General features: G+C 45.4%; 1 protein-coding gene across 1 annotated transcript in view; it reads right to left on the bottom strand.

The window, feature by feature from the left end:
* LOC144507516 (semaphorin-3E-like) overlaps positions 1-24,318 on the bottom strand; it is a 335,905-nt gene that overhangs the window by 202,156 nt on the left and 109,431 nt on the right. Inside the window, exon 2 of the mRNA XM_078234643.1 lies at positions 8,048-8,208. Within this exon, the coding sequence (XP_078090769.1) occupies positions 8,048-8,208 (161 nt within the window). The remainder of the gene's footprint in view (positions 1-8,047; positions 8,209-24,318) is intronic.

Below are 24,318 nucleotides of genomic sequence, written 5' to 3'. Positions count from 1 at the left end.
AGGAGGTATGAACATATACCCCTAGATCTCTTTGTTCTGTAACTCTCCCCAACGCCCTACCATTAACTGAGTAAGTCCTGCCCTGGTTCAATCTACAAAAATGCATCACCTCGCATTTGTCTAAATTAAACTCCATCTGCCATTTGTCAGCCCACTGGCCCAATTGATCAAGATCCCGTTGCAATTGGAGATAACTTTCTTCACTGTCCACGATGCCAACAACCTTAGTGTCATCTGCAAACTTACTAACCACGCCTCCTATATTGTCATCCAAATCATCAATATAAATGACAAATAACAGTGGACCCAGCACTGATCCCTGAGGCACACCACTGGTCACAGGCCTCCAGTTTGAAAAACAACCCTCTACAACCACAAACTGACAGAAGCCAATTTTGTATCCATTTAGATATCTCACCCTGGATCCCGTGAGATTGAACCTGATGCAACAACCTACCATGCAGTACCTTGTCAAAGGCCTTGCTAAAGTCCATGTAGACAACATCAACTGCACTGCCCTCATCTACCTTCTTGGTTACCCCTTCAAAAAACTCAATTAAATTTGTGAGACATGATTTTCCACTCACAAAGCTGACTGTCCCTAATCAGTCCATGCGTCTCTAAATGCCTGTAGATCCGGTCTCTCAAAATACCTTCCAACAATTTACCCACTACAGATGTGAGGCTCACTGGCCTGTAGTTCCCAGGCTTTTCCCTGCAGCCCTTTTTAAACAAAGGCACAACATTTGCCACTCTCCAATCTTCAGGCATCTCACCTATGACTATCGATGATTCAAATATCTCGGCTAGGGGACCCGCAATTTCCTCCCTAGCCTCCCACAATGTCCTGGGATACACTTCATCAGGTTCTGGAGATTTATCGACCTTGATGCGCTTTAAGAGTTCCAGCACCTCCTTCTCTGTAATATGTACACTCCTCAAGACATCACTATTTATTTCCCCAAGTTCCCTAACATCCATGCTTTTCTCAACAATAAATACTGATGAGAAATATTCATTTAGGATCTCACCCATCTCTTGTGGATCTGCCTTGTTGATCCTTAAGAGGCCCTACTCTCTCCCTTGTTACTCTTTTGCCCTTTATGTATTTGTTGAAGTTCTTTGGATTCTCCTCTGCCTTATCTGCCAAAACAATCTCGTGTCCCCTTTTAGCCCTCCTGATTTCTCTCTTAACTCTACACTTACACCCCATTAATATTTGCAGAAAATTAAAGGAACGGGTAATGTGTATATGACATGATCAACTACAAACTGATTTGAGCAAAATCCTATGGATGCTGGAGTCTGAAACAGAAACAGAAACAGATAATGCTGGAAAATCTCAGCTCTGACGAAGGGTCATCCAGACTCAAAACATTGGCTCTATTCTCTCTCCACAGATGCTGAGATTTTCCAGCATTTTCTGTTTTTGTTACAAACTGGTTTAAACCTGTTTTTCCTCTCTGTCAGTGATGTGGTGATGAAGCATTGAGGTATGATTGCTGGTCTGAAATCACAGCGTGAAGGTTGAAAATAGAAGCAAACTGCAAGTCATCAAAGTATTGTAGCTTAGAGGATTTTATAGAAAGTAGTTACACTGAGTGGAAATAGCTTTGATGATGTCTGTCACTTTCAAGGTCGTTAATCCTCGAATAAGAATCTTACCGTCCATACTCTATTTTGTTCAGAAAATGAAGCTCTGATGCAGAAAAATGAATTCTCCTGATATCCCTGTTTGGATTTTTTGTGTTCATTGATTCCAGAGATGATACAAGATGAACAAGATTTGTTGTTGATTCCTAGTCTCACCCTGGCCTTCTTCTAGAACCATTGCAATACCCTGTGGAAATGAAACCCCATTTAGAGTTATAAATGCCGGGGTTTGATCCAGTAATGCGGAATGATGGTGAGGTTTGTCCAATTCAGGAGCTGATAGCTTCTCTTGTTCAGAGACTGTCGAATGGAGAGATTTTAATTTTCTATGATTTCTATGATTCTATGATTAAATTAGCCCTGATGTGTTGCTGCATCCTTTAAATCTCACATTGTGCACTAACAAAGAACAAAGAATAAAGAACAATACAGCACAGGAACAGGCCCTTCGGCCCTCCAAGCCCGTGCCACTCCCTGGTCCAAACTAGACCATTCTTTTGTATCCCTCCGTTCCCACTCCGTTCATATGGCTATCTAGATAAGTCTTAAATGTTCCCAGTGTGTCCGCCTCCACCACCTTGCCTGGCAGCGCATTCCAGGCCCCCACCACCCTCTGTGTAAAATATGTCCTTCTGATATCTGTGTTAAACCTCCCCCCTTCACCTTGAACCTATGACCCCTCGTGAACGTCACCACCGACCTGGGGAAAAGCTTCCCACCGTTCACCCTATCTATGCCTTTCATAATTTTATACACCTCTATTAAGTCTCCCCTCATCCTCCGTCTTTCCAGGGAGAACAACCCCAGTTTACCCAATCTCTCCTCATAACTAAGCCCCTCCATACCAGGCAACATCCTGGTAAACCTCCTCTGTACTCTCTCCAAAGCCTCCACGTCCTCCTGGTAGTGTGGCGACCAGAACTGGACGCAGTATTCCAAGTGCGGCCGAACCAACGTTCTATACATCTGCAACATCAGACCCCAACTTTTATACTCTATGCCCCGTCCTATAAAGGCAAGCATGCCATATGCCTTCTTCACCACCTTCTCCATCTGTGACGTCACCTTCAAGGATCTGTGGACTTGCACACCCAGGTCCCTCTGCGTATCTACACCCTTTATGGTTCTGCCATTTATCGTATAGCTCCTCCCGACATTATTTCTACCAAAATGCATCACTTCGCATTCATCAGGATTGAACTCCATCTGCCATTTCTTTGCCCAAATTTCCAGCCTATCTATATCCTTCTGTAGCTTCTGACAATGCTCCTCACTATCTGCAAGTCCTGCCAATTTTGTGTCGTCCGCAAACTTACTGATCACCCCAGTTACACCTTCTTCCAGATCGATTATATAAATCACAAACAGCAGAGGTCCCAATACAGAGCCCTGCGGAACACCACTAGTCACAGGCCTCCAGCCGGAAAAAGACCCTTCCACTACCACCCTCTGTCTTCTGTGACCAAGCCAGTTCTCCACCCATCTAGCCACCTCCCCTTTTATCCCATGAAATCCAACCTTTTTCACCAGCCTACCATGAGGGACTTTGTCAAACGCTTTACTAAAGTCCATATAGACGACACCACGGCCCTTCCCTCGTCAACCATTCTGGTCACTTCTTCAAAACACTCCACCGGGTTAGTGAGGCATGACCTCCCTCTCACAAAACCATGCTGACTATCGTGAATGAGTTTATTCCTTTCTAAATGTGCATACATCCTATCTCCAAGAATCTTCTCCAACAACTTCCCCACCACGGACGTCAAAGCTCACCGACCTATAATTACTCGGGTTATCCTTCCTACCCTTCTTAAATAACGGGACCACATTAGCTATCCTCCAATCCTCTGGGACCTCACCTGCGTCCAGTGACGAGACAAAGATTTGCGTCAGAGGCCCAGCGATTTCATCTCTCGTCTCCCTGAGCAGCCTTGGATAGATTCCATAAGGCCCTGGGGATTTGTCAGTCTTTATATTCTCTAACAAAGCTAACACTTCCTCCCTTGTAATGGAGATTTTCTCCAACGGTTCAACACTCCCCTCCGAGACACCCCCAGTCAACACATCCCTCTCCTTTGTGAATACCGACGCAAAGTATTCATTTAGGATCTCCCCTACTTCTTTGGGCTCCAAGCATAATTCCCCACTTTTGTCCCTGAGAGGTCCGATTTTTTCCCTAACAACCCTTTTGTTCCTAACGTATGAATAAAATGCCTTGGGATTCTCCTTAATCCTGTCTGCCAAGGACATTTCGTGACCCCTTTTTGACCTTCTAATTCCCCATTTGAGTTCTTTCCTACTTTCTTTGTACTCCTCCAGAGCTCCCTCCGTCTTTAGCTGCCTGGACCTAACATACGCCTCTCTTTTCTTTTTGACCAGTCCCTCAATTTCCCTGGTTATCCACGGTTCTCGAATCTTACCCTTCCTATCCTTCTTTTTTACAGGCACTTGCCTGTCCTGTAGCCCTAACAACTGTTCCTTAAAAGACTCCCACACGCCAGATGTGGATTTACCCTCAAACAGCCTCTCCCAATCAACAGCTGCCAATTTCTGCCTAATCCCACTAAAGTTAGCCTTTCCCCAATCCAACACCTTACCCTTGGGACACCACTCATCCTTTTCCATCACTATCCTAAAGCTAACAGAGTTGTGGTCACTATTTGCCACATGTTCCCCTACCGAAACTTTGAAGACCTGACCGGGCTCATTCACCAGTACTAGGTCCAGTATAGCCCCCTCTCTCGTCGGGCTATCTACATATTGTTCCAAAGAACCCTCCTGTACGCATTTTACAAATTCCTCCCCATTCAGAGTCCCAGCTCTCAGCGATTTCCAGTCTATACCAGGGAAATTGAAGTCTCCCACTACAACAACCCTATTTTTCCTGCACCTATCCAGTATCCCCTGACATATCCATTCTTCCACTTCCCTTGGGCTGTTGGGGGGCCTGTAGTATACCCCCAACATAGTGACTGCGCCCTTCCTGTTTCTAAGCTCCACCCAGAGTGACTCGTTACACGACCCCTCTGAATTGTCCTCCCTCTGCACCGCTGTAATATGCTCTCCAACTAATACTGCTACTCCCCCACCTCTTTTGGCCCCTCCTCTGTCTCGCCTAAAACACTTGTACCCCGGAATATTCAGCTGCCAGTCCTGTCCCTCTTTCAACCAAGTCTCTGTCACCGCAACCACATCCAAATTCCTCGTGAGCATTAAGGCCCTAAGTTCGTCTGTCTTACCTGCTACGCTCCTTGCATTGAAGTATAAGCACTAGTGATGCACAAGGTGGTTACTGAATCCAGGGACTGGAATCTGCTCTAATCTGGATAATGTAAAAATTCTCAAGTGTTGTTCTGGCTCCACCTATTGGGGGAAGGTTCTGAGGCATTCGTCACTCTTTGAAGTTCAGCCTTGAAGAGACTGTGATGAATTCAGGCGTGAACCTTTTGTCTCAGAAACCTGACTTTTGTTTTGTTCATGTTGTCTTGCTGTGGATATAGCTGCTGTATTAAACTTCTGATCATTGATGTCAATAGTGGAACAACAAGTGGTCCTTTTCTCATTTGAGATAGTTATTATCTGGTATGTACAAGAATGAACGAGCCTGTCTTATTGGAGGAGTTATGAATGGTGCTCAAATTTCTGGAATTGTCAGGTAAATACCTCACTTCTGTCTGTGGTAATGTCACATGAGAAGCAGTAGATGATGTCCCCGTTTGACCAAAGCTATGAAACTGGAAACCATCCCTGAGCTTGACAGAGTGACTGAGAGGAAGGAAAAGGGAGAGAGCTGGAAGAATGGAGGGAGTAAGGCGAGAGAAGAAGATGGAGAGAAAGAGGAGGCAGAATGGACAGGTGGGTAGAAGACAGAGAAAACTGTAACCAGAAGAGATCCAAAGAGATATATTTCTATTTGTGGAAATCTCAACATTTCTGCCTTGCTCCTTTATAAACTGAGCTACACTGATAATCTCTGCATGACAGTACACACAGCACGATGAAGTTGAGGATTTCATTCCCAGTAAACACTCCTGAATGTATTGCATTTAAACAATGACTGCGTCACACAGAATGTTTGAATAGTTGCAGATACCTGGCAGCAGTAACGAGCCATGTCCATCTCTTTGTCACCCAGTAACCAGCCTGTAACATGTCAGCCTGATTGGAACAAAGGGGGCAGAGATAACAGATATCCAAACCATTGCTAAGAAGCCAGGCACAGACCTGGCGATGTTCTGCCTGTGGTCACAGCAAGAACAAGTTGCCGAGGTAGTCGTAGAGGTGGGTACAATTTTATCTTTTAAAAAGCATTTAGAAAGTTACATGGGTAAGATGGGTATAGAGGGATATGGGTCAAATGCGGGCAATTGGGACTAGCTTTGGGGTTTAAAAAAAAGGGTGGCATGCTCAGGTTGGGCCGAAGGGCCTGTTTCCATGCTGTAAACCTCTATGACTCTAAAGCAGATGTCAGGATAGTACTGGGTAGCATACAGCAGCTGGGGATGTGCTCTGAGGCACTGAGGACCCAGTAGTGTAGTACCCCCACACCCTGCCTCACGCACACCATTGAGAAAAGAGATGTAAATGTTTGCCCCAAGTGACTTTCTGGATGTGGAGGTGCACAGCATGCTGGGAACTGCCATAGATGCCACCTGCTTTCGCCTTGAAGAAGCTCATTATATGAATGCTAAGTGGCACAGCACCTCAGACAACCACAGGCATGTAGTACATGCCTGGAGAAGGATCATTTAGATTCAAAATGTAGGATGGGATTATCCGGCCATTCACACCGGTAGATTTTCTGGTCCCGCTGCAATGAACGGAGATTTGTCTCCCTTGCAACGGCAGCGGATCGTGAACGGCTGGTAAGATTGTGCCCGTTAAATCTGTTTCTCTCCACAGATGCTGCCAGGTTTATCCAGCATTTTCTGTTTCTATTTCATTGTGTACATATTCCGGTTTGCATTTGCAGTGCTCCAATTAACAGCCTCCCTGAGGAAGTGAAGTATTCTGACACATTGGTCCTCATAAATTCGAGGTAGGAAAACTTTTCATGAAAATTCAGCGTGGGTGCTGCTCCTTATCCCTCATCTCTCAGCTACTCCTGTCTTATTCCACTGAGCTCTCCAATCCCCCAAACTCCAAAACCAGATTCATCGTGATGGGAATAAAATTATCTTGAAGTAAAACAAAACAATTGCAGCTCCAGCAAAAAAAAAACAACTTGTCACAGAATTCAGAGCCTGAATGTGGAAAATAGTCTAAAGAAACAGCTGGAGCCAAATAGACAAACAGCAATGAATGTGTGAAGGGATGAATCCTTTAACTAGCGTTGCTGTGAGCTCCAAACTGCTGAACCGCATTCTCACTTCGTGCTGAGTGAACCAATTTCACAAAAAGCTACAATAAGAAAGTTGGAAAGAGGTTTTTTTTTACCTCCATCCATTAATACAGCAGGTGGTAAATTTTCAGTGTGAAGCACGCATGGACATTAGCATTGTATTAGATTCTCAGGAACAGCTTTTGCACTGGCACAAGGTAAGTCAATTCCTAGACTAATCATAGAAGTTCATTGTGCATATAGTTTGTATGATTCTATCCATGTCCTATTTAAGTCTCCATTAGCCCGGGACCTCACTATTCTAATACATTGCTGCCTGATCGACCACAATCTACTCTTTGTAAACTGAAATTCATCCAAAACTCTGCTGCCTATATCCTAACTCACACCAAGTCCTATTCGTCTGTCTCCTTAGTTCTCCAACATTGGCTCCTGATTAATCAACAGCTCAATTTAAAATTCTCATCCTTAGTTTCAAATCCCGCCATGGCCTGATCCCTCCCAACATCTGTAATCTCCTCCAGCCCCATAATCCTCCAAGATATTTGCACTCCTCCAATTCTGGTGTCTTGATTCCTGGCTTTAATCCCAGCCATCCATTCAACTGCTGTGACCTCAGCTCTGGAATTCACTCCCTAAACCTTTGTGACTCTCAACCTCACTTTCCTCCTTTGAAACTCTCCTGAAAACCAATCTCTCTGACCAAGATTTTGGTCATCTAGTCGAATATTGTCAAACTCTGCTCTATGATGCTCCTGTGAAATAAATGCCTTGGGACATTCTGTGTTAAAGACACGATATGAATCCAATTTGTCATTGTTATTATGTATTCTTAAAAATGCAGTGAAGTAAATGCTAGTTAAAGTACACAGCAACATGTTTAGTGCTTGTCCTTCTGAGTTAAAATTAAAAGCACTTTTGGAGTGAAATTTAGAAATTAGAAGCAGGAGTAGGCCTTTCAGTCCATCGAGTCTGCTCCGCCATTCATTATGATCATGGCTGATCATAACGAGTTATGATCAAGTAATCTCCAGCTAGCTTGTGCTACTTTACCTCTTGGTAATCCTCATTGATGTGATCCAAGCTGAGTGAATAAACAAGGTCTCTGCCTCCCACAAACAGACGGTCCTGATATTCATCCAACAGAACTGTTCGCAAGTCGAGGTATCCGCGAGGTCCATGGAACACGGTGCTCCTGTTCAGCTCCCACAACTCTGGAAGAAGAAAAGGCTGAAATAAGCTATGGAAATCGAGGCAAATATGAAGGTAGTTACTTTGACACAGTAAGAACTTTCTGGAAAATGTTAGGTTGTAGCCACTCGTAATCTAGGATAATATTTCAGCGCAGTTGAGCAAGTGTTGTCTTGTCAGAAGTGTTGTCATTCATTGAGATGTTAAATTGAGGTCTACCTGTTTGATGGGGCTGGGAGAAAGTGTAACCGTGTAAAAGATTGAACAAGAGCAAAGAGCCTTCTGCCACCACCAGTTACACGGGTTTCTGGGTATTCCATCTCACCTGTTTATGAAAAATTGTACCACAATTAAACATCAGCGTTTTCATGTGAAAGTAATTGATTGGTTGTGAGTAATTTACAGATTCTTAGTCGTGTTGAAGTACAAGTTCTTTCTGAAAAAAGAAATGGATGGTTCATTTTCTCTTTATAAGGAAATGAAAAAACAATTAGTTATCATAATGGAACTGTCAAAGAAGGTGCAGATGGATTGGCGGTTCCTTTCTCTCTGGACCTTCAGTAATTGTTCGACATGCAGACTGCTCCTTGCTGAGGAAATCAGCTATCAGTGTCCCAGTTGATAAGAAATCAGGGCCTGGGGAGCTGAATGATTGCCAACTCCTAAACCAATGGTGATGACGGGTTTTGTCATGTCAAAGCACCGTTTGAATTCCCTTGTCCCTCACATTGATCAGTGAACCTAATGATGAACCTCGTAAATCAGTGGATAATGTCATTCTGACCTTGGTCCATCTGATCCAACAGCCCACTGATAGATTAGACAACTGTGCTCGATTTCTCTGCAGCTTTTAACACTACTCTATCATTCAGGATTATTGAAAAACCTTGACGTTTATCTTACTCTCCTACTTTGGATCAGTAATTTCCTGTCACAATGTTTGTTAGTCCCTGGGACTAAATGAGCCCACATTCACGATGTTGGAATTCCTCAAACTGTGAACTTTCACTTTCACTTTTTATCCTCCATACAAGTGATTGTTGATCAGAGCACAATGCCTTACCAATCCTGAAATGTGTTGATGATAGAGTACGTGTGTAGGAACACACATATGTAATATGTACAATATACTCTCGGAACACAATGGAGGTGGATGTAAAGTGTTGCAATAATTATCTATTACTGAGCAACAAAAAGATAGAGGAACTGGTTATAGATTTTAGGAGATGCCAGTTAATGATATTATTCACATGAAGATTCATGAGGCGCACATTAAACTATGATGTGGAGTTGCTGGCGTTGGACTGGGGTAGGCACAGTAAGTAGTCTCACAACATTGTTTCAACTGGAGCAAGAGAGAGAGGAGCGATTTGAGGCTAGAGTAAAAAGGGTAAGAGATCGACTTTTATTACTTACTTTTTCGCGGGGTTTTCTTTGTTACTAACTTTAACGGAAAACCGGAAGTAGGCCGGGCGCGGGGTGACCTGGGAGGGAAATTTGTTTTTTTTTTCAGCGCGCGGGAGGTATAAAAGTAGGCCGCACTATCCAGCGGGCAGCGTCGTTAGCGGGCAGCGGAGTGTGCAGGAAGCAGAGTGAGAGCTATAAGGGCTTTGGCTCACAGAGCTTCAGTGAAAACAGGCAGAGGCATGGAAGGTTGTTGTTTTTTTTTCTCAAAACTATAAAGGAAATGGCAGGTATGAGTGAGAGGCCAGTTTGCTGCATTCGGTGTGGGATGTGGGAGTTCCTGGAGACGACTTGCCTCCCGGAGGTCCATATCTCTGCCAAATGCATGGAACTGCAACTCCTGAGGGACCGTGTAAGGGAGCTGGAGCTGCGGCTCGATGACCTCAGTTTAGTCAGGGAAAATGAGAAAATAATAGATAGAAGTTATAAGCAGGTAGTCACACCGGGGCCTCAGAAGGAAGACAAGTGGGTCACAGTTAGGAAGGGTAAAAGTCAGAAGGGTGATGTACCAGAAAGTACCCCAGTGGCAGTCTTCCATAATAGTAAGGGCTGGGCAACAGATGGGAGAGGGAAAGGGAGTGAGCAGTCAGTGGAGGGATCCCCTGTGGTTGCCCTCCAAAATAGGTATATTGTTTTGGATTCTGTGGAGGGGGATGACCCTCCAGGGGTAAGCCACGAAGACCAGATCACCTGCACAGAGACAGGCTCAGAGGCCCAGAAGGGAAAGAAGGGGATTAGGAGAGAAATAGTGGTGGGGGATGCGATGGTTAGAGGCACGGACAGGCGGTTCTGCGGGCGCGAACGAGACTCCAGGATAGTAGTCTGCCTCCCTGGTGCCGGGGTACTGGATGTCTCCGAGAGGGTAGGAAGCATATTAAAAAGGGAAGGTAATCAAACTGATGTAATTGTACACATTGGTGAAAATGACGTAGGTAGAAAGAGCAGGGGGGTCATATGAGAGCAATTCAGGGAGATGGGTGCTAGGCTAAAAAATAAGGCCACTAGGGTAGCAATCTCTGGACTGCTCCCAGTGCCTAGTGCTAGTGAGGCCAGGAACAGGGAGATTCTACAATTGAACACGTGGCTAAAGGACTGGTGCAAGAGGGAGGGTTTCAAATTCATAGATCATTGGGAAGTCTTCATGAGAAGATGGCACCTGTACAGAGAGGATGGGTTACACCTTAACTGGAAGGGCACAAATATCCTGGCTGGGAGTTTTGCTAGAGTGTTTCGGCAGGGTTTAAACTAGTGTGGCAGGGGGGAGGGGATCAAAACGGTAGGTCAGTAAGTACTGAGGCTGGGGTCGAGCTGGGGGCCAGGGCAAGGCTAGCTAAGAAGAAGAGCATTCTGGAGCAGGATGACCTGAGTGGGCCTGGAGGTCTGGAGTGCATCTGCTTCAATGCGAGGAGCGTAACGGGTAAGACAGATGAAATTAGGGCCTTAATGCTTACGCGGAATTTGGATGTGGTTGCGGTGACGGAGACATGGTTAAAAGAAGGACAGGACTGGCAGCTGAATATTCCGGGGTATAAGTGTTTTAGGCGAGACAGAGGAGGGGCTAAAAAAGGTGGGGGATTAGCGGTATTAGTTAGGGAGCATATTACAGCGGTGCAGAGGGTGGACAATTTAGAGGGGTCATGTAATGAGTCGCTGTGGGTGGAGCTCAGAAACAGGAAAGGTGCAATCACTATGCTGGGGGTATACTACAGGCCACCCAACAGCCCACGGGAAGTGGAGGAACGGATGTGTCAGGAGATTCTGGATAGGTGCAGAAAAAATAGGGTTGTTGTAGTGGGAGACTTCAATTTCCCTGTTATAGACTGGAAAGTGCTTAGAGCTGGGGATCTGGATGGGGAGGAATTTGTAAAATGCGTACTGGAAGGTTCTTTGGAACAGTATGTAGATAGCCCGACTAGAGAGGGGGCTATACTGGATCTAGTTCTGGGAAATGGGCCCGGTCAGGTCGTCAAAGTTTTGGTAGGGGAACATGTGGCAAATAGTGACCACAACTCTGTTAACTTTAGGATAGTAATGGACAAGGACGAGTGTTGTCCTAAGGGTAGGGTGCTAAATTGGGGGAAGGCTAACTATAGCCGGATTAGGCAGGAATTGGTGGATGTTGATTGGGAGAGGCTGTTCGGGGGTAAGGAGAATCCTAAGGCATTTTATTCATATGTTAGGAACAAAAGAGTTGTCAGGGGAAAATGTTGGACCTCTCAGGGACAAAGGAGGGGAATTATGCTTAGAACCCAAGGGAATAGGGAGATCCTAAATGAATACTTTGCATCGGTATTCACAAAGGACAGGGACTTGTTCACCGGGAGTGTCTCAGAGAGAGGTGTTGACCCGTTAGAGAGAATCTCCATTACAAGGGAGGAAGTGTTAGGTTTTTTAGGTAACATTAAAACTGACAAATCCCCAGGGCCTGACGGCATCTATCCTAGAGTTCTCAGGGAGACAAGAGATGTAATTGCTGGGCCTCTGACGGAAATCTTTGTCTCTTCATTGGACACAGGTGAGGTCCCTGAGGATTGGAGGATAGCGAATGTGGTACCGTTATTTAAGAAGGGTTGCAGGGATAACCCGGCTAATTATAGGCCAGTGAGCTTGACGTCCGTGGTGGGGAAGTTGTTGGAGAGGATTCTTAGAGACAGGATGTATGCGCATTTAGAACGGAACAATCTCATTAGTGACAGACAGCATGGTTTTGTAAGAGGGAGGTCGTGCCCTACAAATTTGGTGGAGTTTTTTGAGGAAGTGACAAACACAGTTGACGAAGGAAGGGCCGTGGATGTCGTCTATATGGATTTCAGTAAGGCATTTGACAAAGTCCCTCATGGCAGGTTGGTTAAGAAGGTTAAGGTTCATGGGATACAAGGAGAGGTGGCTAGATGGATAGAAAACTGGCTTGGCCACAGGAGACAGAGGGTAACAGTCGAAGGGTCTTTTTACGGCTGGAGGTCTGTGACCAGTGGTGTTCCGCAGGGTTCTGTACTGGGACCTCTGCTATTTGTGATATATCAGCAAGTTTGCAGATGGCACGAAGATGGCTGGACTTGCGGATAGCGATGAACATTGTCGGACAATACAGCAGGATATAGATAGGCTGGAAAATTGGGCGGAGAAATGGCAGATGGAATTTAATCCAGATAAATGCGAAGTGATGCATTTTGGAAGAACTAATGTAGGGGGGAGTTATACAAAAAATGGCAGAGCCATCAAGAGTACAGAAACACAGAGGGACCTAGTTGTGCAAGTCCACAAATCCTTGAAGGTGGCAGCACAGGTGGGGAAAGTGGTGAAGAAGGCATATGGTATGCTTGCCTTTATAGGATGGGGTATAGAATATAAAAGCTGGAGTCTGATGTTGAGGCTGTATAGAACGCTGATTAGGCCACATTTGGAGTACTGCGTCCAGTTCTGGACGCTGCACTACATGAAGGACGTGAAGGCTTTGGAGAGAGTGCAGAGAAGGTTTACCAGGATGTTGCCTGGTATGGAGGGTCTTAGCTATGAGGAGAGATTGGGTAAACTGGGCTTGTTCTCCCTGGAAAGATGGAGAATGGGGGGAGACCTAATAGAGGTGTACAAAATTATGAAGGGTATAGATAGGGTGAACGGTGGGAAGCTTTTTCCCAGGTCGAAGGTGACGATCACGAGGGGTCACGGGCTCAAGGTGAGCGGGGCAAGGTATAACTCAGATATCAGAGGGACATTTTTTACACAGAGAGTGGTGGGGGCCTGGAATGCGCTGCCATGTAGGGTGGTGGAGGGAGACACGCTGGCATCGTTTAAGACTTACCTGGATAGTCACATCAGCAGTCTGGGAATGGAGGGATACAAATGAATGGTCTAGTTGGACCAAGGAGCGGCACTTGCTTGGAGGGTCGAAGGGCCTGTTTCCTGTGCTGTACTGTTCTTTGTTCTAACACCAGATTAAAGTCCAACAGATTTATTTGGTAGCACGAGCTTTTGGAGCGCTGCTCCTTCATCATCAGGTGATGAAGGGGCAACGCTCTGAAAGCTTGTGTTACCAAATAAACCTGTTGGACTTGAACCTGGTGTTGTGAGACTTCTTACTGCACATTAAACTAGTTACTGATGATAAGTATTGAAGTGTCAAAGTAGCCAAGTTGAATTGGAAGGAACAGTTCTGGTGGTCAAGGGACATAAACAATTCTACTTCCACACAACTCAAATCATTTGAAATAGATCCCACCATCATGAAACTCTTTTAAATGGCTGCAACCGAGAGTCTGTCCATTTTGGATGTCTCCCCTGGTACTATTGTCTTTGGGAATCAGACTCTTTAAGGGTGCGGAGATTACTGAACGAGACAGGAAGAGTATTTGATGAGCAGATCTTCCTGGATGAAACCTGCTCTTGAAGAATTTTAACAAAAGTAAAGATTGTGATGAACAAAATGACTCACCCCCTTTATCCCGGTGTTAGTGCCTTCAGGGAAAAAACTAAAATCCCTCAGATGTAGAATAAATCCATTCATGAACTCATTTGTATCCTTCTCGGTAAGAACTCGTAACAGGACTTTGATGTATGGATATTAGCTCAAACCATTGGAATAGTTTTCATTAATATTTAATTAAAGTAAGATCTTTGAGATAGAGTAATGTTATTTTTATTGTTATATATATATATATATATATGAATGAGTAATCTACATATCTCTGTGAGGATAGTGAAGTTGAGTGGATTACAGATCTTCAGGGTTTTTAACTGTGATATTACAGAGTAAATGGGAAAGTTATCATCAGCTCAGTGCTTTCGAAAGATTCCTGCAACGTGGACTTCAACAGGAAATTACTGACAACAAGGTGTGGATTCAATGCAGATACCAGAAGTTACTGTCACATTCACAGGTTAATGGCAGTGTATACTGATTGTTTCAGCATTGTAACAACCACACAATCCAGGCACTATTTTCATGGCTTGCCTTGCCAGAAATATTTGCATTATTCAAATATTCAATATTATTGAATAATGAGTTAGTATTCAAGGACAGGCTCCAGTTTCGCTCGGGCTCTGATGAGGACTGTGGTGGTGAAAATCTGGACCTCGGACTCTATAAAATAACAAAATGTCAGTGTGTCAGGCGCCAGTGGGCTCCCCCCTTCCATCCTTTCACCTCTGGGGCACAGGCACAAATCCAGAACAGAAACATATCCTGTCCTTCCTGCTAACAGCAAGCTTGGCACCAATCAAATGTCACCAGCTCAGAACAGCTCACATCTTGGCAAGAGTTACTTGCCAATTTCGCTTTGAGGCCAGAAGGCAAACACATGGGAAATCTGAGTGTTCACACTGATGCAACAGGGTGTGTGTTATCCTGAGGCCGGGGTTAAAGTGGCTTCATGAGCCCATTTCGGGAATTTTACTTTGGAATTGGTTACAGTGTACCTGACCTGCTTGATACAAACTCGAATAGTGGAAAAGTTTTGTGATTAATATTCATTAGTTTGAACAGTGCAAATGTATGAAAAATAATTTGGTCATTATTTATCCGGTTATATTTTTGTGGTCGGATTGCTACATTTCAATTGCTGGCAGATTAGATTTCACTGATCCTCACTGGCTCACTGCTATCACTGCTCTATGACAGAGAGTGCTTTTGATTTCAGTCCCCCACGGTCACCAGAACTGTGCTGTGGAGGAGAGGACCTGAATGAAAAGCAGATTGTCATAAATTCCTGCTTTGTCTCTCACTTAACTGGCAGCATTCTGGGAACAGTTCACACATACATGTCATCTTGGTCAAACATTTCAGTCAATTCGATGCGCTTCATGTGATATCAAGAAACCACAGAAAACACTGGATACTGCAAAGGCTATGAGCCCTGACAATATTGTGGCAATAGTACCGAAGACTTGGGCTCCAGAAATTTCTACGCCCCGAGCCAAGCTGTTCCAGTACAGTTACAATACTGGCATCTACCCAGCAATTTGGAAAATTGCCCAGGTATGTCCTGTTCATAGAAATCCAACCCAAATACATCCTGTTCCATCAGTCTATACTCAATCATCAGTAAAATGATGGAAGGGGTCATGAACAGTGTTATAAAGCGGCACTTACACAGCAACAATCTGCTCACTGACATTCAGTTTGGGTTTCGCCAGGGTCACTCAGTTCCTGACCTCATTACAGCCTTGGTTCAAACATGGACAAAAGAACTGAATTCCAGAGGTGAGGGGGGGAATGGCTGCCCTACACATCAAGGATACATTTGATTGACTGTGGCATCAAGGAGCCCTAGCAAAACTAGGGTCAATGGGAAGCAGGGGGAAACTTTCCAGTGGTTGGAGTCATACCCGGCACAAAGGAAGATGGTTGTGGTGGTTGGAGGTCAATCATCTCAGCTCCGGGACATCACTGCAGGAGTCCCTCAGGGTCGTGTCCGAGGCCCAGCCACCTTCAGCTGCTTCATCAATGAACTTCCTTTCATCATAAGGTCAGAAGTGGGGATGTTCGCCGATGATTGCGCAATGTTCAGCACCATTTGTGATCCCTCAGGTACTGAACCAGTCCATGTTCAAATGCAAAATCGCCCAGATAATATCCAGGATTGGACAAATGGTAATTAACAGGGTGGGCAATAAATACTGGCTCGCCAACAATGCCCACCTCCCATGAACAAATTTAAAAAATACCATCACTGAATCCTCCAATATCAATACCCTGGGGGTTACCATTAACCAGAAACTGAACTGGACTCGCCATATAAATACTGTGGCTACAAGAACAGGTCAGAGGCTAGGAATCCTGCAGCAAGTAACTCACCTCCTGAATCTCCAAAGCCTGTCCACCATCCACAAGGCACTAGTCAGGAGTGTGATGGAATATTCTCCATTTCCTGGATGGGTGCAGCTCCAACAACACTCAAGAAGCTCCACACCACCCAGGGCAAAGCAGCCCACTCAATTGCTACCCCTTCCACAAACATTCAATCCCTCCTCCACTGACAGGTTGACAGCAGTGTGCACTATCTACAACATGCACTGCAACAACTCACCAAGGCTCCTTAGTCAACACCCTCACAACGCATGCCCATTACCGTCTAGGAGGCCAAGAGCAGCTAATACATGGGGACATCACCACTTGGAGATTTCCCTCCAAGCCAAACACCACCCTGACCTGAAAATATATCGCCATTCAAAATCTGGGTCAAAATGCTGGAATTCCTTCCCTAACGGCATTGTAGGTGTACCTACACCTCACCGACTGCAGCAGTTCAAGAAAGCAGCTCACTAACTTTTCAAGGACAACTAGGGATGGGCAGTAAATGCTGGTCTGGCCAGTGACACCCACAACCCTTAACTGAATTTTAATAAATGTCCTCTTGGTCATATGTGCTTTCTTAGTCAGGCAATAGAGCAGGGATCTCTGACAGTGAGATTAAGACACTTTAATGAGAATGAAATTCATATTACATTATAATATATTGTTTAGAGATACATTAATAACATAAAACCATAAAATGTGAGTTATTTTTAGATCATTCATGTAGAATACAATATGTATTATATATGTATTACTGTAAATGTATTATTGTTAATGTATTATTATGTATCATTTGTATTATTAATACAACATGTCATCTCTTTTTAGCCTGAATGAGAAACATGCCTGAGCTGCGGGATGTCAGATCTGGAGGATTATTTATGTCTTTTATTGAATTGTGTTGCTGTAAATTGAAAGCAATGATATCACCCTCCTGCCTTGATTAGATTCCAAACAGATTCACTTATGGGTTTTTACTGTTGGCATTTCCACAGTGACATCACCTCCAATAGGTCATTGCTTCTTGTTCCACATTTTATGACTGCAATATTAACCCGAAACTACAGAATCAAAATCATACAAATTCTTTCCAGTTGGTAACTTTGTTTTCCTGATTCGTTCTCCATTTTCTTCACCATGTTTTTCCATGTTTTTAAACTTAAATTTGATTTGATCAGTTTCACCCGCATGGACTTATGAAAGACCCATTCATTCCCCTTCCTCTCTGCACCCTTGCTTTATTTTAATTTATGTCAGTGATTACATCCTAGACTCGTTCTTAATGCAGTTCTCGCTGACATTATGCTGAATGGATAGACAATCATCCCCCAGCCTCTCTGAGTGAGCTCAGGGATATCCTCAGGATCATCATTCCTTCTTTGTGAATGAAATCATATCGGAAATAAAGCTTAAAATGCTGAAAACCAGTTTTTAATTGACTGACAAATCCCCCAAATCTGAAACGTTAACTCAGTTTCTCACTCCAGATGCTGTCAGACCTGCTGAGTAGTTGCGGAGTTTGCTGTTTTGACCTGGGAAGCTGAACAATTATCCCTTTTCTGCCATCTTGTGGCTAAAATATCAACTGCAAGGAGATTCAACTGAGCTTTTTAATGGGGAGTTTCAGGTCCACTGGCCTTTGTGACTGAGAAACAAACAGCTGCAGTTCCAAACCTAGATTGGACTCCTGAATTACGTAAATCTGGGATAACCAGCTGACAAGCCTATGATTTTTAAAAACATTGAATCAGGTTGGATATCAAAAGATTTTTTCTCAGAGTCAATTGGATCAATTTGCTGGTTTGTGTAAAGAGTGTGCCTTCTCGAGAAGTGGTGGAAAGCAGCTCTGGCTGTGTTGAGATAGTAAGAGTTTTAACAACACCAGGTTAAAGTCCAACAGGTTTATTTGGTAGCAAATGCCATTAGCTTGCGGAGCGCTGCCCCTTTGTCAGATGGAGTGGCATTTGCTACCAAATAAACCTGTTGGACTTTAACCTGGTGTTGTTAAAACCCTTACTGTATTTACCCCAGTCCAACGCCGGCATCTCCACATCATGTGTTGAGACGACCAGAGCTAGTCTGGGTGCTGAGTGACCTGTCTCATGGTCAGTGTCCTCTAGAATCCCCCAGAGATTCCTCTTTCTCCTATTGGCCCAGGGTTTTGAATATTTCCCTCTCTCTGGCTCCTACACGGTGAAGGACTTTGGGAAAGACCAAGTTTAATTGCACCATGACCATATGGGACAGGATTGCTCAGCGAGCCAGCATTCTCCTGCTTCTCAGTTTCACCTCTTCGTATCAAGGTTATTTTTTATTTATTCTGCAGCTGTGAGCATAATTGGCTAGGTCAGCAGTTATTGCCCATCCCTAATTGAGTCATAGAGTCATAGAGGTTTACAGCATGGAAACAGGCCCTTCGGCCCAACTTGTCAATGCCGCCCTTTTTTTAAAGAACGCCTAAACGAATCCCAATTGCCTGCATTTGGCCCATATCCCTCTATACCCATCGTACCCATGTAACTATCTAAATGCTTTTTAAAAGATAAAATTGTACCCACCTCTACTACTACCTCTGGCAGCTTGTTCCAGACACTCACCACCCTCTGTGTGAAAAAATTGCTCCACTGGACACTTTTGTATCCCTCCCCTCTCACCTTAAACCTATGCCCTCTAGTTTTAGACTCCCCTACCTTTGGGAAAAGATATTGACTTTCTAGCTAATCTGTGCCCCTCATTATTTTATGGACCTCTATAAGATCACCCCTCAGCCTCCTAAGCTCCAGAGAAAAAAGTCCCAGTCTCTAACCAGCCTGGGATTGCCCCTGGAGGAGGTGGTGGTAAACTGCCTTCTTGAATTGCTGCAGTCCCTGTGGTGTAGGTACAGCTGTCCATTGTCCATTGTCAACTTGTCAGACTACACACTTCAACCAGATGAAATCGAAGTTCTCAGCCGAGGGCTCAATTTTTGCCCCACCACCAAAATAGACCCCATCAGTCTCGCAGCAGACACAGAGGAATTCATCAGACGAATGAGGCTGCGGGAGTTCTTCCACAAACCCCAAGAGGCCAACAGCGAACACAATGAGACAGCGAGTGAACTGGAACAGCCGACAGAGAGATCCGCAGTGCATCCGAAGAGGAAAGAGTCGAATTGGACTCCTCCGGAAGGCCGCTGCCCTCAACTTGACATGTATGCCCAAGTCATCAGGAGGTGCGTCAACATCAAATTCATCAGCCGCACTCACAAGACAGCCCCGAACATCACCCAAGCACAACGCAACGCCATCCACGCTCTCAAGACCAACTGCAACATTGTCATCAAACCAACAGACAAAGGAGGGGCCATCGTCATACTGAACAAAACGGATTACTGCAAAGAAGTGTACCGACAACAGAACAACGAGGAACACTACAGACAGTTACCCACAGATCCGACCAAAGAACACACCTGTCAGCTCAACACTCTGATCAAGACCTTTGATCCGGACCTTCAGAGCACCCTCCGTGCTCTCATCCCACGTACTCCCCGCGTTGGAGATCTCTACTGCCTCCCGAAGACATACAAGGCAAACACACCCGGCCGTCCCATCGTATCGGGCAATGGAACCCTGTGCGAGAACCTCTCCGGCTATGTCGAGGGCATCCTGAAACCCATTGTACAAAGAACCCCCAGCTTTTGTCGCGACACTACGGACTTCCTACAGAAACTCAGCACACATGGAGCAGTTGAACCAGGAGCACTCCTCATCACAATGGATGTCTCGGCACTCTACACCAGCATCCCCCACGATGATGGCATTGCTGCAACTGTTTCAGTACTTAACGCTGACAACTGCCAGTTTCCAGATGCAATTTTACATCTTATCCGCTTCATCCTGGACCACAATGTCTTCACCTTCAACAACCAGTTCTTCATCCAGATACACGGAACAGCCATGGGGACCAAATTCGCACCTCAATATGCCAACATCTTCATGCACAGGTTCAAACAAGACTTCCTCACCGCACAGGACCTTCGACCGATGCTGTACACTAGATACATCGATGACATTTTCTTCCTTTGGAGTCATGGCGAACAATCACTGAAACAACAAGTTCCATCAGACTCACCATAGACTACTCTCCGGAATCGGTTGCATTCTTGGACACACGCATCTCCATTAAGGACGGTCACCTCAGCACCTCAGCAAGCCCACAGATAACCTCACGATGCTCCACTTCTCCAGCTTCCACCCAAACACGTTAAAGAAGCCATCGCCTTTGGACAAGCCCTCCGAATACACAGGATCTGCTCGGATGAGGAGGATCACACCAGACACCTCCAGACGCTGAAAGATGCCCTCATAAGAACAGGATATGGCGCTCGACTCATCGATCGACAGTTCTGACGCGCCACAGCGAAAAACCGCACCAACCTCCTCAGAAGACAAACACGGGACACGGTGGACAGAGTGCCCTTCGTCGTCCAGTACTTCCGCGGAGCGGAGAAGCTACGACATCTCCTCCGGAGCCTTCAACATGTCATCAATGAAGACGAACATCTCACCAAGGCCATCCCCACACCCCCACTTCTTGCCTTCAAACAGCCGCACAACCTCAAACAGACCATTGTCCGCAGCAAACTACCCAGCCTTCAGGAGAACAGTGACCACGACACCACACAACCCTGCCACAGCAACCTCTGCAAGACGTGCTGGATCATCGACACGGATGCCATCATCTCACGTGAGAACACCATCAACCAGGTACACGGTACATGCACTTGCAATTCGGCCAATGTTGTCTACCTGATACGCTGCAGGAAAGGATGTCCTGAGGCATGATACATTGGGGAAACCATGCAGACGCTATGACAACGGATGAATGAACACTGCTCGACAATCACCAGGCAAGACTGTTCTCTTCCTGTTGGGGAACACTTCAGCAGTCACGAGCATTCAGCCTCTGATCTTCAGGTAAGTGTTCTCCAAGGCGGCCTTCACGACACACGACAGCACAGAGTCGCTGAGCAGAAACTGATAGCCAAGTTCCGCACACATGAGGACGGCCTAAACCGGGATATTGAGTTCATGTCACATTATCAGTAACCCCCACAACTTGCCTGGACTCGCAAAATCTCACTAGCTGTCCTGTCTGGAGACAGTACACATCTCTTTAACCTGTGCTTAATGCTCCCTCCACTCACATTGTCTGGGGTATAGAGTATAAAAGCTGGAGTCTGATGATGCAGCTGTATAGAACGCTGGTTAGGCCACATTTGGAGTACTGCGTCCAGTTCTGGTCGCCGCACTACCAGAAGGACGTGGAGGCGTTAGAGAGAGTGCAGAGAAGGTTTACCAGGATGTTGCCTGGTATGGAGGGTCTTAGCTATGAGGAGAGATTGGGTAGACTGGGGTTGTTCTCCTTGGAAAGACGGAGAATGAGGGGAGATCTAATAGAGGTGTACAAGATTATGAAGGGTATAGATAGGGTGAACAGTGGGAAGCTTTTTCCCAGGTCGGAGGTGACGATCACGAGGGGTCACGGGCTCAAGCTGAGAGGGGCGAAGTATAACTCGGATATCAGAGAGACGTTTTTTACACAGAGGGTGGTGGGGGCCTGGAATGCGCTGCCAAGTAGGGTGGTGGAGGCAGGCACGCTGACATCGTTTAAGACTTACCTGGATAGTCACATGAGCAGCCTGGGAATGGAGGGATACAAACGATTGGTCTAGTTGGACCAAGGAGCGGCACAGGCTTGGAGGGCCGAAGGGCCTGTTTCCTGTGCTGTACTGTTCTTTGTTCTTTGTTCTTTGTCTGTACCTTTAAGACTTGATTAGCTGTATTAGCATTGATTAGCATTCCAATCATTATTCTGTAAATTGAGTTTGTGTCTCTGTATGCCCTGGTTGTGAGCACATCTCCCACTCCACCTGATGAAGGAGCAGCAAGCTCTGAAACCGAGTGGCATTTGCTACCAAATAAACCTGTTGGACATTAACCTGGTGTTGTTAGACTTCTTACTGTGTAGGTACACCTACAGTGCTGTTAGGGAGGGAGTTCCAGGATTTTGGGCCAGCAACAGTGAAGGAATGGTGAAATATTTCTAAACCAGGATGGTGAGTGACTTGGAGGGGAAGCTCCAGGTGGTGGTGTTCTCAGGTATCTGCTGCTCTTGTCTGTCTAGATGGGAGAGGCCATGGGTTTGGGATGTGTAGAGGAGCCTTGGCAAATTGATGCAGTTCATTTTTGAGATTGTAAACATTGCTGCTATTTTGAAACATCTCCAGCGGATTCCCAATCAAACACACTGGCTAACGTAGCTAACAAAACTGTTTTCTAAAATCCATTGTTTGAAAACTGATGTTTAGAGTGACAGTTTCATACTCCAGCCTATAAACTAACAACAACTTTCCATTATGTTAATAATCCGATTCATTACATGGGGATGTAAAAGGTAAAAAGATAAGACTGCCATAATCCCAGATGGCCATAAGCTGACTGGTGGTGATTTAACCTGAGGGTCACCACACCTCAGGCAGGGGCAAGGTTGAGAAGGCGGAGCTTCACAAATAACCTCAGCCAATCCAGGAATTGAACCCACGCTGTTGGCATCGTTGGGAATCAGCTGGAGATGTTTCAAGGTGGCAGCAATGTTTACAATCTAAAAAATGAACTTCATTAATTCACCACCTGCATCACGACAGGGCAGCCTTCAACACCTTTATCCCACCAGACTCATCTCCAAACTCTGTGGCCTGGGGCTTGGCTCCTCCCTCTGTGACTGGATCCTAGACTTACTAACACACAGACCATAATCAGTAAGGATAGGCAACAACACCTCCTCCATGATCATCCTCAACACCGGTGCCCCCTGCTATACTCCTTATATACTGATGACTATGTAGCCAAATTCCCCTTCAACTTGTTTTTCAAGTTTGCTGATGACACCACGATAATGGTTTCGATCTCAAAGAACCATAGAATCCTTATAGTACAGAAGGAAGCTATTCGGCTGATTGAGTCTGCATCGACCACATTCCACCCAGACCCTATTCCCATAACCCCACACATTTACCCTGCTAATCCCCCCGACACTCGGGTCAATTGAGCATAGCCAATCAACTGAACCCGCACATCTTTGGGCTGTGGAAGGAAACCGGAGGACCCGGAGGAAACCAACGCAGACATGGGGAGAACGTGCAAACTCCACACAGACAGTGACCCGGGGCCGGAACTGAACCCGGGTCCGTGATGCTGTGAGGCAGCAAAGCTAACCACTGTGCTACCGTGCTGTCCTACCAAGATTTATGGTGCATCTGTAAAAATTGGTGAGAGTTTTAATGGACATTGAAGATCTCAAACAATGATGAGACAGAGTACAGGAAAGAGATAGAGAATCTGGTTTAATGGTACAATCACAAAAATCTCTACCTCAATGTCAGTAAATCGAAGGAGGTAGTCATCGATTTCAGGAAGCATAGCGGAGAATGTGCCCCTGTCTACATTAACGGGGATGAAGTAAAAAGGGTCGAGAGCTTCAAGTTTTTAGGTGTCCTGATCACCAACAACCTGTCCTGGTCCCCCCATGCCGACACTATAGTTAAGAAAGCCCACCAACGCCTCTACTTTCTCAGAAGACAAAGGAAATTTGGCATGTCAGCTATGACTCTCACCAACTTTGACAGATGCACCATAGGAAGGTATTCTTTCTGGTTGTATCACAGCTTGGTATGGCTCCTGCTTTGCCCAAGACCGCAAGAAACTACAAAAGATTGTGAATGTAGCCCAATCCATCATGCAAACAAGCCTCCCATCCATTGACTCTGTCTACACTTCCCGCTGCTTTGGAAAAGCAGCCAGTATAATTAAAGACCCCACGCACCCCGGACATTTTC

Source organism: Mustelus asterias, chromosome 19 (assembly GCF_964213995.1).
Source record: "Mustelus asterias chromosome 19, sMusAst1.hap1.1, whole genome shotgun sequence".
Taxonomy (NCBI): Eukaryota; Metazoa; Chordata; class Chondrichthyes; order Carcharhiniformes; family Triakidae; genus Mustelus; species Mustelus asterias.
This window is presented reverse-complemented; position numbering and strand designations above follow the sequence as displayed.